Source organism: Xenopus laevis, chromosome 5L (assembly GCF_017654675.1).
Source record: "Xenopus laevis strain J_2021 chromosome 5L, Xenopus_laevis_v10.1, whole genome shotgun sequence".
NCBI lineage: Eukaryota > Metazoa > Chordata > Amphibia > Anura > Pipidae > Xenopus > Xenopus laevis.
This window is the reverse complement of record NC_054379.1, coordinates 38,690,633-38,702,608: the sequence shown is the minus strand read 5'-3', so window position 1 is coordinate 38,702,608 and position 11,976 is coordinate 38,690,633. Positions and strand designations below refer to the sequence as shown.

The window sequence follows — 11,976 nt, the reverse complement described above, 5'->3', positions numbered from 1 at the left end:
AAATCAGTCTTTTTAACAGGTCTCTCTTTTATTTAACATGACTTATTGTGTACAGAAATACCAAGCTCACATTTTGGATGACAGTGGCAGTTTAGTTTCAGCAAAGCCATATTACTTTCCATTATTTGTTTCTATAATGAAAAAGCACCCCCTGAAGAGACCACTGCATTGGAACAGAAGCTTTCAGTACAAAATTAAGAAATACAGTTAAAATAAAAGAGCACTGCCTTTTCAAGTGAGACATAAAAATAAGTGTAGTATTGAAGGAGTCACTCATTCCCAGAATTTGTAAAGATCAAAACCTTATGCGTCATAACTTTGTAATGGCATTAGTGTTTTTTTTTTTAAAGATGCAGGTATGGGACCTGTTATGCAGAATGCTCGGGACCTGGGATTTTCCGGATAATGGATCATTCCGTAATTGGGATCTTCATACCTTAGTTTGGATCAAGTACAAGCTACTGTTTTATTATTACAGGGAAAAAGGAAATACTAAATTTGCATTATTTGGATAAAATGGAGTATATGGGAGATGGCCTTTCCATAATTCGGAGCTTTCTGGATAACAGGTTTCCAGATAATGGATCCTATACCTGTACTTGACACCAGTGTTATTATAGGAGAACTAAACCCAAAATCCAGGGTTTCAATTTGTTATGCACCACCTAGTGACTATAATCATTACCCACCTACACCAAGCTGGCACGCCTCTGCTTTAAAGGGGTTGTTCACCTTTAAGTTAACTTTTTATTATGACATAGAGAGAGATATCTTGATACAATTTGCAATTGGTTTTCATTTTTAATTTGTGGTTTTTGAGTTATTTAGCTTTTTGTTCAGCAGCTCTCCAGTTTGCAATTTCAGAAATTTGGTTGTTAAGGTCCAAATTACCCTAGCAACAATTCATTGATTTAAATAAAAGACTGGAATATGAATAGGAGAGTGTGGATAGCAGTGTGTAGCTTTACAGAGCATTTGTCTTTTAGATGGGGTCAGTGACCTCCATTTGAAAGCTGGAAACAGTTAAAAGAAGAAGGCAAATAAAAAAAAAAACTAACAAAAAATTAATAATGAAGACCAATTCAAAAGTTGCTTAGAATTGGCCATTCTATAACATACTAAGAGTTATCTTAAAAGTGAACCACACCCTTCAAAAGCATCACTGGCCCAGGGTACTGTAATTAAGTGAGTGCCAGTGCCATCTTGCTGCCTACTCCAATTACTGTACTGTTCATGCACTCAACTTTATTTTGTGCAGGGAAGTATATTGCTTCTGCCACTGTTTTTGTTTCAATGACAATATGTTGCTAAGGACTTTTAAAAAAAAAAAGCACAGTGAACAATATAATTAAAAAAATTTGGAAGAGACATCGTATTTTGATTTTTTAATATTTCCTTGGAAATATAAGGAGGTGAATGTATAATTAGCTTCCTCTAGCATAATTGTCTCTATCTTCTTTGATGATATTACTGCCAGTGATTAAGTGATTAACTTGCCATTATCTCAGGCTAATGGTAACCTCCCATTATCTTCCTATTATGTTGTTTTAAGAAGACAGTCAAGGCATTCATTGAAATATGTTGGGGTGTAACAAGTTGGCAATAGCCAAAAATGGATTTTTTTAAGTTTAGCACTTGCAGGAGCAACTTGCCAGGAAAGTGTAAGGATAGAGTAGCACTGATTGTGATCGAGACCAAATATTTTTGTGATTTGTAGTATTTGTCAATACATTACATTCTGGGATAAATGTCCACCAATAGTCACAATCTGAATACATAGTATTTGGGATGTTTTTCTTACATTGTACACTGATACATGATCAACCTTATTTCTATGAATGACTGAATGTTTCTCCTCATTTACAGCGCTATGTACCAAACTTCATTGTGACGATTGAAAAAGGTTAAGGGATCACTGTAGCCTGCAGCCGTCCCGTATGAGTTTTCAAAAGGCAATTCCAGGGCTTCCAGTTCCTTAGCAAGTATTTTAGCTTGCTTTTCATAGTCAGAATTCAGAGCATAGCCACCAAATGACCTAGAGGGAAAGTAAGAAAATAAATTATTGCCCTATTAATTCCCCATGGTGAAACAGAAATTCGTGAGATATTTAATCATTCAAAGTGTCAGTAGCCTCAAAGGCATTCTCCCCGATATGCCCACATTGAAATGGGCAATATCGGGCTGATCCGATCATGGGCCATTAGGTCCAACGATTGGATCACAATGCATTCAAAACATGGGCTCGGATCGCGGGACAACATAGATGCGGCCTCGATCCAACGGGGTTTTTTAACCTGCCCAATCGAGATCTGGGGAAGCAGGAAAGCCTAACACATGGGCCGATAAGCTGCGGACTCGGTCTGTCTGCAGCTTTTATCGGCCTGTGTATGGGGGCCTTAAAGCTATGGACACACATCCATTTTTCCGCAGCGGTTTGCACAGCGGTTTTTAAAAAAGCCGACTGCTGCGTAAATACACTAGCGGAAGTCCCAAAGCCTAAACTCAAGCGTATTTACGCAGCGGTTGTCTTTTTTGAAAACCACCGCGGAAAAAACGTATGTGTGCCCATAGCCTAATACACCTGTGTTTTTTTCTTAGTGTCTTTTTTTTAAGTCGAATAAAATGTACACTCATTGCTGTTTACACACAGAGTCTTTATCTGCATATTCAGTCATGGAAATAGAAATCCTTCAATTTTTTTTTCCATGAAAAATCAGATCAGATAAATTAGAGGTTTAGTAAATAAACCCTAAAAGTTACCAATAGGCTATAGGTTGATATTTTTTTCATGATAGATCTGCTTTTGTAAGTAATTCTTAAAAGGATTTTGTCATGATTTTTATGGCGTCATTTTTATTCCTAAATGACACTCTTTATACTGCAAATAATTCACTCTACAACATAAAAATGTGATTCCTAAAACAACAAGGGGCTGAATTTTCGAATTCAAAAACGTCGAATTTCATAGTAACTTTTGGGTACTTCGACCATCGAATAGGCCAAAATTCGAATCGAATTGAAAAAACTTTGAATATTCGAGAAGTACTGTCTCTTTAAAAAACTTCGACTTCGACACTTCGCCACCTTAAACCTGCTGAATTGCTATGTTAGCCTATGGGGACCTCCTAGAACCTATAACCAGTATTTGGCTAAGTTTTTAGATGTCGAACGATGAACTGATGAACTGATGAAAGGAGCGTGAGGCTCCTGAAACATTTGGTTCTTCTTTTTTCCGCACATTAAAGATTTGGAGGTACTCTAATTACACCAATTGAATTGCCATCGCGTCTTCATCGTTTGTTCTATAATTCAGGATATCACGCTGAGTCACGTGACTGGGAGACACACCGAGCCTTTACTTCACAAATTATTCAAAGTATCGTGAGTGTATTTGAATCTTTTACACATCAATATCCAATCGGGTACATTCAGATATCAGTTGGGCCAGATTGAGTCACTTAAGAGTCAAATCAGAAATATGAAGCCTCAGGGCCAGATTTACTAAAGGGTGAAGTGGCAAACGCTGGCGACAATTTGACAGCGTTACCGCCCGCAGGGACATTGGCGATTTACTAACGGGCACCAATTTGCTAGTGAAATAGATAGGTGTTAGCGCTCATTCACACTATATCGCCAGGCGACAATTCGCTCTTTCCGTTTTTCAGAGTGATAGTCTGCAAAAGTCCTCAAGTAAAATTGCCGAAGTATTTTAGTGAATCAGCGTTGTCTGATCGATTTTTCACCTGGCAAAGTGCAGGTCGCTGGTGACTTTTCGCCGGTTAGTGAATCTGCCCCTACGTTTAACCCCACTGCTCATCCCGCATGATCTGATCCTTGGCCTAAGAACTGAAGGTTTGGTTGAGCCTGGTTTAGACTTCCATTTGGATAAATTGGATCACCAATAGCATGGAAATACCATTGTATCAAGTGCTGTCATGACCCATTATCAATCAAAAAGAATTTTTGGTTTGATGATGGCTCAAGGGAAGCTATGGATTCTGAACTTTATAAAACAATTCACTTCTATACTCTTTATATATGGCCAGCTATGGATTTCTTCTATACAAGCCATCACCAATTTTGCCCACCATTAGACTGGCACCTTTTATTTAATTCTCCAATTCAATGTGATAGTGCAAACATTACCTTGTTATTACTGATACTATTATCAAACAGTCCAGTGATCACATACCTGGACTTACAGAGAAACTTGGGCACCCCTGGCACTCACCTGACATATACTGATATTTCGGGGAGTTTTTCCAAATAAACAGCAGGGTTCAGGGGAGCAGGAGGAGTCACCACAGCTGGTGGCAGAAATAACGATATGGTAGCATTTGTAGATGAAATATCACTCTGTGGAACCTTTATACGTACTGGGACAGTCATATTTATGACTAGGTCTTGAATAGGGAAAAGCAGGTGAAAGAAAATATTAATCAGATGTGTGAGCAGATAGCAATTACAGTTTATATAGGGTGATAATAATTGATGAGAGGTGGTGGAGTCCTAGAAAATAAGAAAGGCAAGCTGCTATCAAAAGCAGTCTCTTTATATTCTCTGCACTTCTGGTTCTGACTCCTGAAGCAATGTGCAAATAGCAGAAGCCAGCTGATTAACAGACCTGGAGGAGCACTGACTTCCGCTCTACTGTTTAAAGAGTCAGAAAGACGACAGAAAGGAATAAACAAAAATGACTTTAAATTGCAAGAATATTTACAAATAACTTTAAAACACTGAAAATTTGATGTAATGTACTGTATACTGAGTTTTGATTTTATCATGCAAGAATTCTCCTTTTATAACATAGCATTGACAATGGTATTAGATTCTAAAATGGAATTTTATAACAATTAAGAAATTTATATAGACAACATATGTAATCCCTAGTCTTCCAATCCAAAAAATAAAAAAGTTACTGATGACACACAGACTTTCAAGAAATGGACAAATTATATATATTACCTTCAGAATTTTGTTTATTGATATAGTTTAGCAGGCGTTTGAAGCTTTTTGCTAGTCCAATGCCAAAGAAGTCCAGCTTTAGAGATGTGGTGACCCAGTTTGTTGCATTATAAATTCTATGTTCAAATTTCTAAAAACAATGCAAGAAAGGAGCGTGACGTTAGGAAGTGTGTTAGACCACCGTATACATTCTCCCTTCTATACCATTTGCCAAGGAATCGCATGGTATTTTGGATAAAACAGCACTGCACATGACTTCAAATATAAATGCCAGTACACACACTGTAGAATCCAATGGTCAGAGCCTACCAAGACTGGCAAATGTGCAAAAAAATGAGATCACATTACCATACATACAGTACATTACATACCCCACTATATGATTTATGAGTTATGCCACTGGATACTGAATATGTTTAGCAGGGGCCCATTTGAATGCCTGGAGCTGCTCATGTATTCAGCTTTCTCCTTCTATCAGTAGGAAGCTTTTTGTTCATCTGGAATAAGTCTAAAGGCCCCCATACATGGGCCGATAAAAGGTGCCGACAGACCGAGTCGGCAGCTTATTGGGCCATGTGTGGGGCCATCCGACGGGCTTTCCCGATCGATATCTTCTCAATCGGGCGGATTAAAAAATCCCGTTGGATCTCTTGTGTATGCGGTCCCACAATCCCACTGCCCGTTCTCCTGGATTATGATCCGATCGTTGGGCGGATCTCCATGTCTATTGCCACCTTTAGGCATGGGGGACTAACAAGAGCAAATGTGCTTGTCCAGGACAAGGGTAGTTAACATCCATAAATCGTATTGCCTGCTTCACTTGATTTTCCAGTAGCATGTTAGTCTACAAGGTTCTGACTATTTAAACTAGTGGTTGTTGGATTTTTTTAGTTCAAGTTCCCCTTAGAGGTCCAACCTTTGGTCAGTGCCACCTTTGCTTAATAACAAGGTTATAGATATAGATAAACTTTGCTTTATCAGTTATTTATCCGCAGATCTACGAAATCTAGGATAGCAAATATATTTGCAATCCAAATAGCACCCTAACTGACCTTCCAGCTGGGATTTCAGGTGTATCTAGGAGAGCAAATAGGGATCTCACCATAAATGCCTTTAGGTGCTGCAATTGCTCCAAGGGGGAGTAGCCTCAGAATTTAAACAATTAAGCTATTGGATTTCCCAGCAGCAGTTACAGCCCCGGCTGAGCACAATCCTTGATCTGTTATAATTTATACATGTATGGGATCCGTTATCTGAAAATCTGTTATCCAGAAAGCTCTGAATTACAGGAAGGCCATCGACACCATTTTATCCATATTTTTAAACATGATTTCCCTTTTCTCTGTAATAATAAAACAGTACCTTGATCCACACTAGGACATAAGTAATCCTCATTGGAAGCAAAACCAGCCTGTTGGGTTCATTTAACGTTTAAATGATTTTCTAGCTGACTTAAGGTATGGAGATCCAAATTATGGAAAGATCCATTATCCAGAAAATCCCAGGTCCTGAGCATTCTGGATAACAGATCCCATAATTTATAACTGTTGTACATTTCATATGTAGCTCCAGCAGCATGATGACTCCAGCTTTGCAGCACTAGAGTCCTAAGTTCAGTTCTGGCCTGGGTCCTATCCAGAAGGAGTTTGCTTGTTCTCCCTGTCTTTACATGGGTTTTTTCCAACACTCCAAAACTGATTAAACTTACCCTAGTGTGTGAATGTGAAAGAGACCTGAAAAAGGAACTGAGGTACATGACAAACAAAAGTGCTTTTTAAATATCTCATTGCATTAAATTAAGAATAATAATACTTGTTAGTTTTTCTTTGATGCCGCTATAGGTGCTGTTACCAAGGCCCAGATATGTGGACAGGTCAGCATGCTGCACCCACTTGCCACATCAACACTGTTGCAGTGTGATTCTCCTGCCCACCTAGTCCCCAGTGGAAGAAGAAGCAAAGCCAGAGTGGGAATCTGCAGTCAGCAGGTTGGTAAGAGGATTGGGGGGGGGGATAAGGGGTGAATGCATGTGTGAGAGGGGAAATGGGTGCAAGCGCAGGGGTACTGTCAGGTGCAAGCGAGGGTGGGGGCTATAGGTACAGCACTTTAAATCCAGTCCTGCAGTCAGGACCGCCATTAGAAATCGCAGGGCCCCATACGACAAAATTTCCTGGGCCCCCTGGGCTGCGCCCACCACAAGCCCCACCTACAGGTCCGCCTTCCCCATCACACAGTAAAAAAACAAAAAATATTGGTGACTAGGGTTCCCACATGTTAATAAAAAATAAAAAGATATTGGTGGTCAGGGCCCCCCCATAAAAAATATTGGTGGCTAGGATCCCACATGAGAAAAAAAAAATTGGTGGGCAAAATTGGTGGCCAGGGCCCCCCCCCCACATTATAAGAAAATTGATGGCCAGGGCCCCTTAAACGTCCATGCCTTCCTGAAGTCAGCAGCTCTCAAAAAGATGGGGGGACCGGCTAATCAAGTAAGTGTGGCGTGGCCAGGCCCCCCTTACCCTCGGGGCCCCCTACAACTCTCCCCCCTGTCCCCCCCTGATGGCTGCCCTGCCTGCAGTTACCCATAGCAACAAATCAGTAGAATGATAAAAACAATTGGCTGACGGGTTGCTTTGGGTAACTGCACTGGTGCAACTGAGCACCTACAGACTGGCATTTCAAGTACACCTAGATCACTAAATACTAATTGCCATTTTACACCGGCCTGACATTTGCCAGAATCCACAGAATGCCAGTCCGGGCCTGAGTACATGTTAGTTAATGAATCCCTAATATGTACGATCGTGGAGCCCAAACAGACACAATATCCCCCACAACAAATGTTCCTTGATCATACACTTCTGCAGACGCAGTGATATCATTTTGTCCAGTTTAAAACCTGGTCCAGTTCAGAATCAGTGTCAACTATAGAAACTTCCGACGCACTCATGTTATTCAGGCAGTAACCCAGACACAAGCCCCAACCTCTTACCTCATATTTTTTCACCAGCTGAAATCTGGGACACTTATATCTGGTACAAAATACAGGTAAGTTTTCTGCATCTGAGTTGATGTCGTCAGCCTGTGATGGAGTGCCATGCAGAGAAAGCAGGCTCAGCAGTAGCAGGGCCACCAGGTTCTTCATGGTTTGAGATTCGCTCGGGACTGAATAGTAAAGACACTGGTTAAAATATTACATACATGTGTATGAAGGAGTGGCAAGGGATTTATGCTGTTCTACCCCTTCACCTAATTGGTCATACTAGATAAAGCCAGTCCCCTTGCACGCGACACCAGCTGTGTCATTTCTAGACTAATAGAATTATATTGATTGGTTACTGTCTCCCTCCCTCCCTCACTTTCTCAGTTCTAACTGGAGCTGTTGCATCCCTATGTACCCTTTGAAGACTTGGGTATGACAGGACAAGGCCATTGTCTATCAGGAAAATCTCAGTGCAATCAGTCCAAACAAATGTAAAGAGATAACAGTCTGGATACAAACAGACACAGCTAGATAATAGTTATGTGATTCAGGGAATGGAGTTCAACGTTGGGTAAGAAAGTAATTTTATTCGTAATACGTGTGGCCGGTTGTGTGTATTTGCTAATCTTGATCTGACAGTTTATCTGACTTGGACAATATTGGGAAATAGTGGGCAGAACAGGGAGGTGGAACACATTGTAGAGCATGAATGCTTCTATTTTTCACTGTCATGTCTTCTTTTCTTCACCACCTTTTTCCTATCAACTCTTCCTGTCCTGTCGTTCATTGTGCCTCACCAACAAATATCAGAAGTGTTGATTAGTCTCTTTAATACATGATTAAGAATTAGCACAAGGAAACATAACATATGCCTAGTTTATGTTGGATTAAACCAGTTTAGAAAGGGTGACAGAGGGTAATATATATAATTGTACTGTTTCCATATGCCATTCTTAAAACTAGAAATAGTTCACAATTCACAAATATGATAATAAAATGATATGTCTGCACATTGACAGCTTATAGAATACCAGGTAGGTGGTAAGAACAAACAACTAGTGCCCTTTCACAGAGCCTCAGGGTGTCTCACGTGACCTAGGGTTGCCACCTTTTCCCAAATGTTTTACCGGCAGGTGGGGGCGGGAACAAAAGGGGTGGATAGTTACGTCAAAAGGGGTGGGGCCGTGATGCAAAAGGGGCGTGGCTACGGCACCTAGATTTTCACACAGGTACAAAGTCAGAAAAGCTAGGGGATTGGGGGCAGGCCAAGGGGTCTTTTTGAAGGGTATTACAGCTACATTGCCGGTAAATTTGTAATACCGGCCCCGGCCTTGGCAGGTGTTTTACTGGCTAGGCCGGTAAAATACCGGCCAGGTGGCAACCCTACGCACGTCTCTAGATGCCCCTAGTACCCCGTTTTCCTTATAAACATTACCCATTACACAGATTTTTAAATATAAAAAGGGGTATTTATTATATAAATACAACACTATCCATTTTATCTAAGAAAGTATGTGCATTGGTGTAATCTCTAAAACATTTGAAAGCACAAGAAAATCAAGGAAAAGGCAATTTCCAGTGCATTCCGGTTCCGGTTAACTTTTAGTATGTTATAGAATGGCTAATTCTAAATTCATTATTTATTTTGTATAGCTTTTTAATTATATGGCTTTTCCTTCTGACCCTTTCGAGCTTTCAAATGGGGGTCACTGACCCCATTTAAAAACAAATGCTCTGTAAAGTTACACATTTATTGTTTTATTACTCATGATTCTATTCAGGCTCTCTCCTATTCATATTCTAGTCTCTTATTGCTGACATTGCAAACTGGAGAGCTGCTGAATAAAAAGCTAAAAACTCAAAAATCACAAATAATACAAAATTAAACCAATTGCAAATATCACGATCTACATCATACCAAAACTTAATTTAAAGGTGAATAACCCCTTTAAGCAATAAAGTTAATAGTTTACATGGCAGTCTGACACTTGGGATCACATTTATCAAGGGTCGAATTTTGAATTCATGGGAGTTTTTTTAAAACTCCCATGAATTCGAAATTCGACCAATCGAAATTTATTATAAAAATCAAATTTTTTAAACTCGGGTGAATAGGATCGACCAGAAAACTCGATTCAAATTTTAAAAACTTGATTCGAAGTCAGGACGGCTGCAAACAACTCCAAATTGATCCCTGGACGTCTCCCATTGACTTAAACAGCAATTTGGTTTTAGGTGGCGAATAGTCGAATTAGAGTTCTTAAAGGGCCATAAATCACGAAAATCGAATTCAAATTTTTGAAAAACTCTGAATTTGAATAACTCCCCAATCGAATTTGACAGTAAAAAAAACGTGAAAATTCGAATTTTCAATTTGACCCTTGATAAAACTGCCCCTTGGTTTGAAAGACCGTGATGTTATACCTTCTCTAATCTGGCTTGTCATTTATATGGATGGTTGAACAGATTTTCCTAGCAGAGTTTCTTCCTCTTATATCACAATGTTGGCGACTATGGATGTAACAAACCAGCAACCAAAGACCTTGCTTTCTACTGTACGTTCCAGCTGCAGGGCACTATGATGCTCAGTCACTGGAGAATGGATGTGGGTTTGGCCAATTGTTATAGTTTGTCATAATAATATACTAAGTAAAGCAACTAGTTACCTATATTGATGGTATCGAGAGCCCATACACACTTATAGTTTGCTTGTTATGGATTTTATTTTTTACGATTTTATTTTGAATTCTGGTTGTCTGACAATGTAAGAAGCTACAACACTATCTAATCCTTGTGTGTACTCTCTTTTTGCCCCCTCCCCTGTCTCTTGTAGATTCTATACCTGCATAACCTTCAGTTACAAGTAAAAATAGCTCAGTTACTATACAAATGGTTCAGAAGGTCTCATACTGGAGTTTTCTTGTTTGTGCTTCCCCGCAGAATAGATTTAGTCTAGTCTTAGTTTTTCGTTTTGATTGTAGTCAAAATATCTGCAGAAATGTAATAAATGTTATCTAGGGGTAAAAGGGCGATGAACACAAAAAGTTAACAAAGGGCACAATTTTTTGAACACATTGTGTTTTCCATTCATCGCATTTCCCCGAAGATTTAACAGAGCCTTTTGTGCCTGTAATTAAATGTCAACTTTATACTCACTTTCATCAGTGTTGTTCTATTTGTCTGGAATTTGATTTGTTTGCTTATCTCATTTAGCAAAGTACAACTTCCACGTTGAAAGCAAATGTAAACAGTCCAGCAGCTAACCTGTTACATCCAAGGCCACATTTTGATGTGTAAGCTCAAACTATACCTTTTTTACACACCAGTGATTCCTATACACCTACACACAATCACATGCAACTATGTCTTTCTGTGATCTATTTGCTGTCTTGTGCCCAGGTCAGAGATGGGCTAAAACATTGTCTCCATGGTCTGAGCCATTGCTGTGATAAATAAAGGCTCATTAAAGATATTTTGTGTGCTGCCCAAATGTATACTGAATGCAGAAGACAGAGAATCTATCAATTCTTTTCCCTTTTTAATTTGTCTGCTCTTCATCCTGTTCTTTTCTCTGTTTTGATTTCCCTTCCTTTACTTCTGCTTTCCATATCCTGACAGTACTCCTTATGCTGAGTAATAGGATTTACCCTTGAGCATATAGACACTATCCCACAGCTTGGTCCATTGCACGTCCAGCACTACGCTTACAGAAGCCGGGCCATATTTTAGTAAAAGGTGGCAACCCTAGTTGGGAGTGCCTAACATTTGGTACCACCAAGTGCAGGATGACTTCTCCTTTAAATTAACTTTAAGGGGCAAATTTACATATGGTCGAATATCGAGGGTTAATTAACCCTCGATATTCGACTGCCGAAGGTAAATCCTTCGACTTAGAATATCAAAGGATTTAACGTAATTCGTTCGATCGAATGAAAAACCGTTCAATCGAACGATTAAATCCTTCGAATCGTTCGATTTGAAGGATTTAAATCCATCGATCGAATGATTTTTCTTCGATCAAAAAAAGC

General features: G+C 39.5%; 1 protein-coding gene across 1 annotated transcript; it reads right to left on the bottom strand.

The window, feature by feature from the left end:
• Positions 1 to 335: 335 nt before the first annotated feature.
• Positions 336 to 8,118, bottom strand: XB5894820.L (uncharacterized XB5894820 L homeolog). The gene is given in 4 exon segments (NM_001114806.1): positions 336 to 2,035; positions 4,232 to 4,403; positions 4,966 to 5,095; positions 7,958 to 8,118. Coding segments are annotated over 4 exon segments (630 nt in total). The 5' UTR covers positions 8,111 to 8,118; the 3' UTR covers positions 336 to 1,860.
• Between the last annotated feature and the right edge of the window lie 3,858 nt (positions 8,119 to 11,976).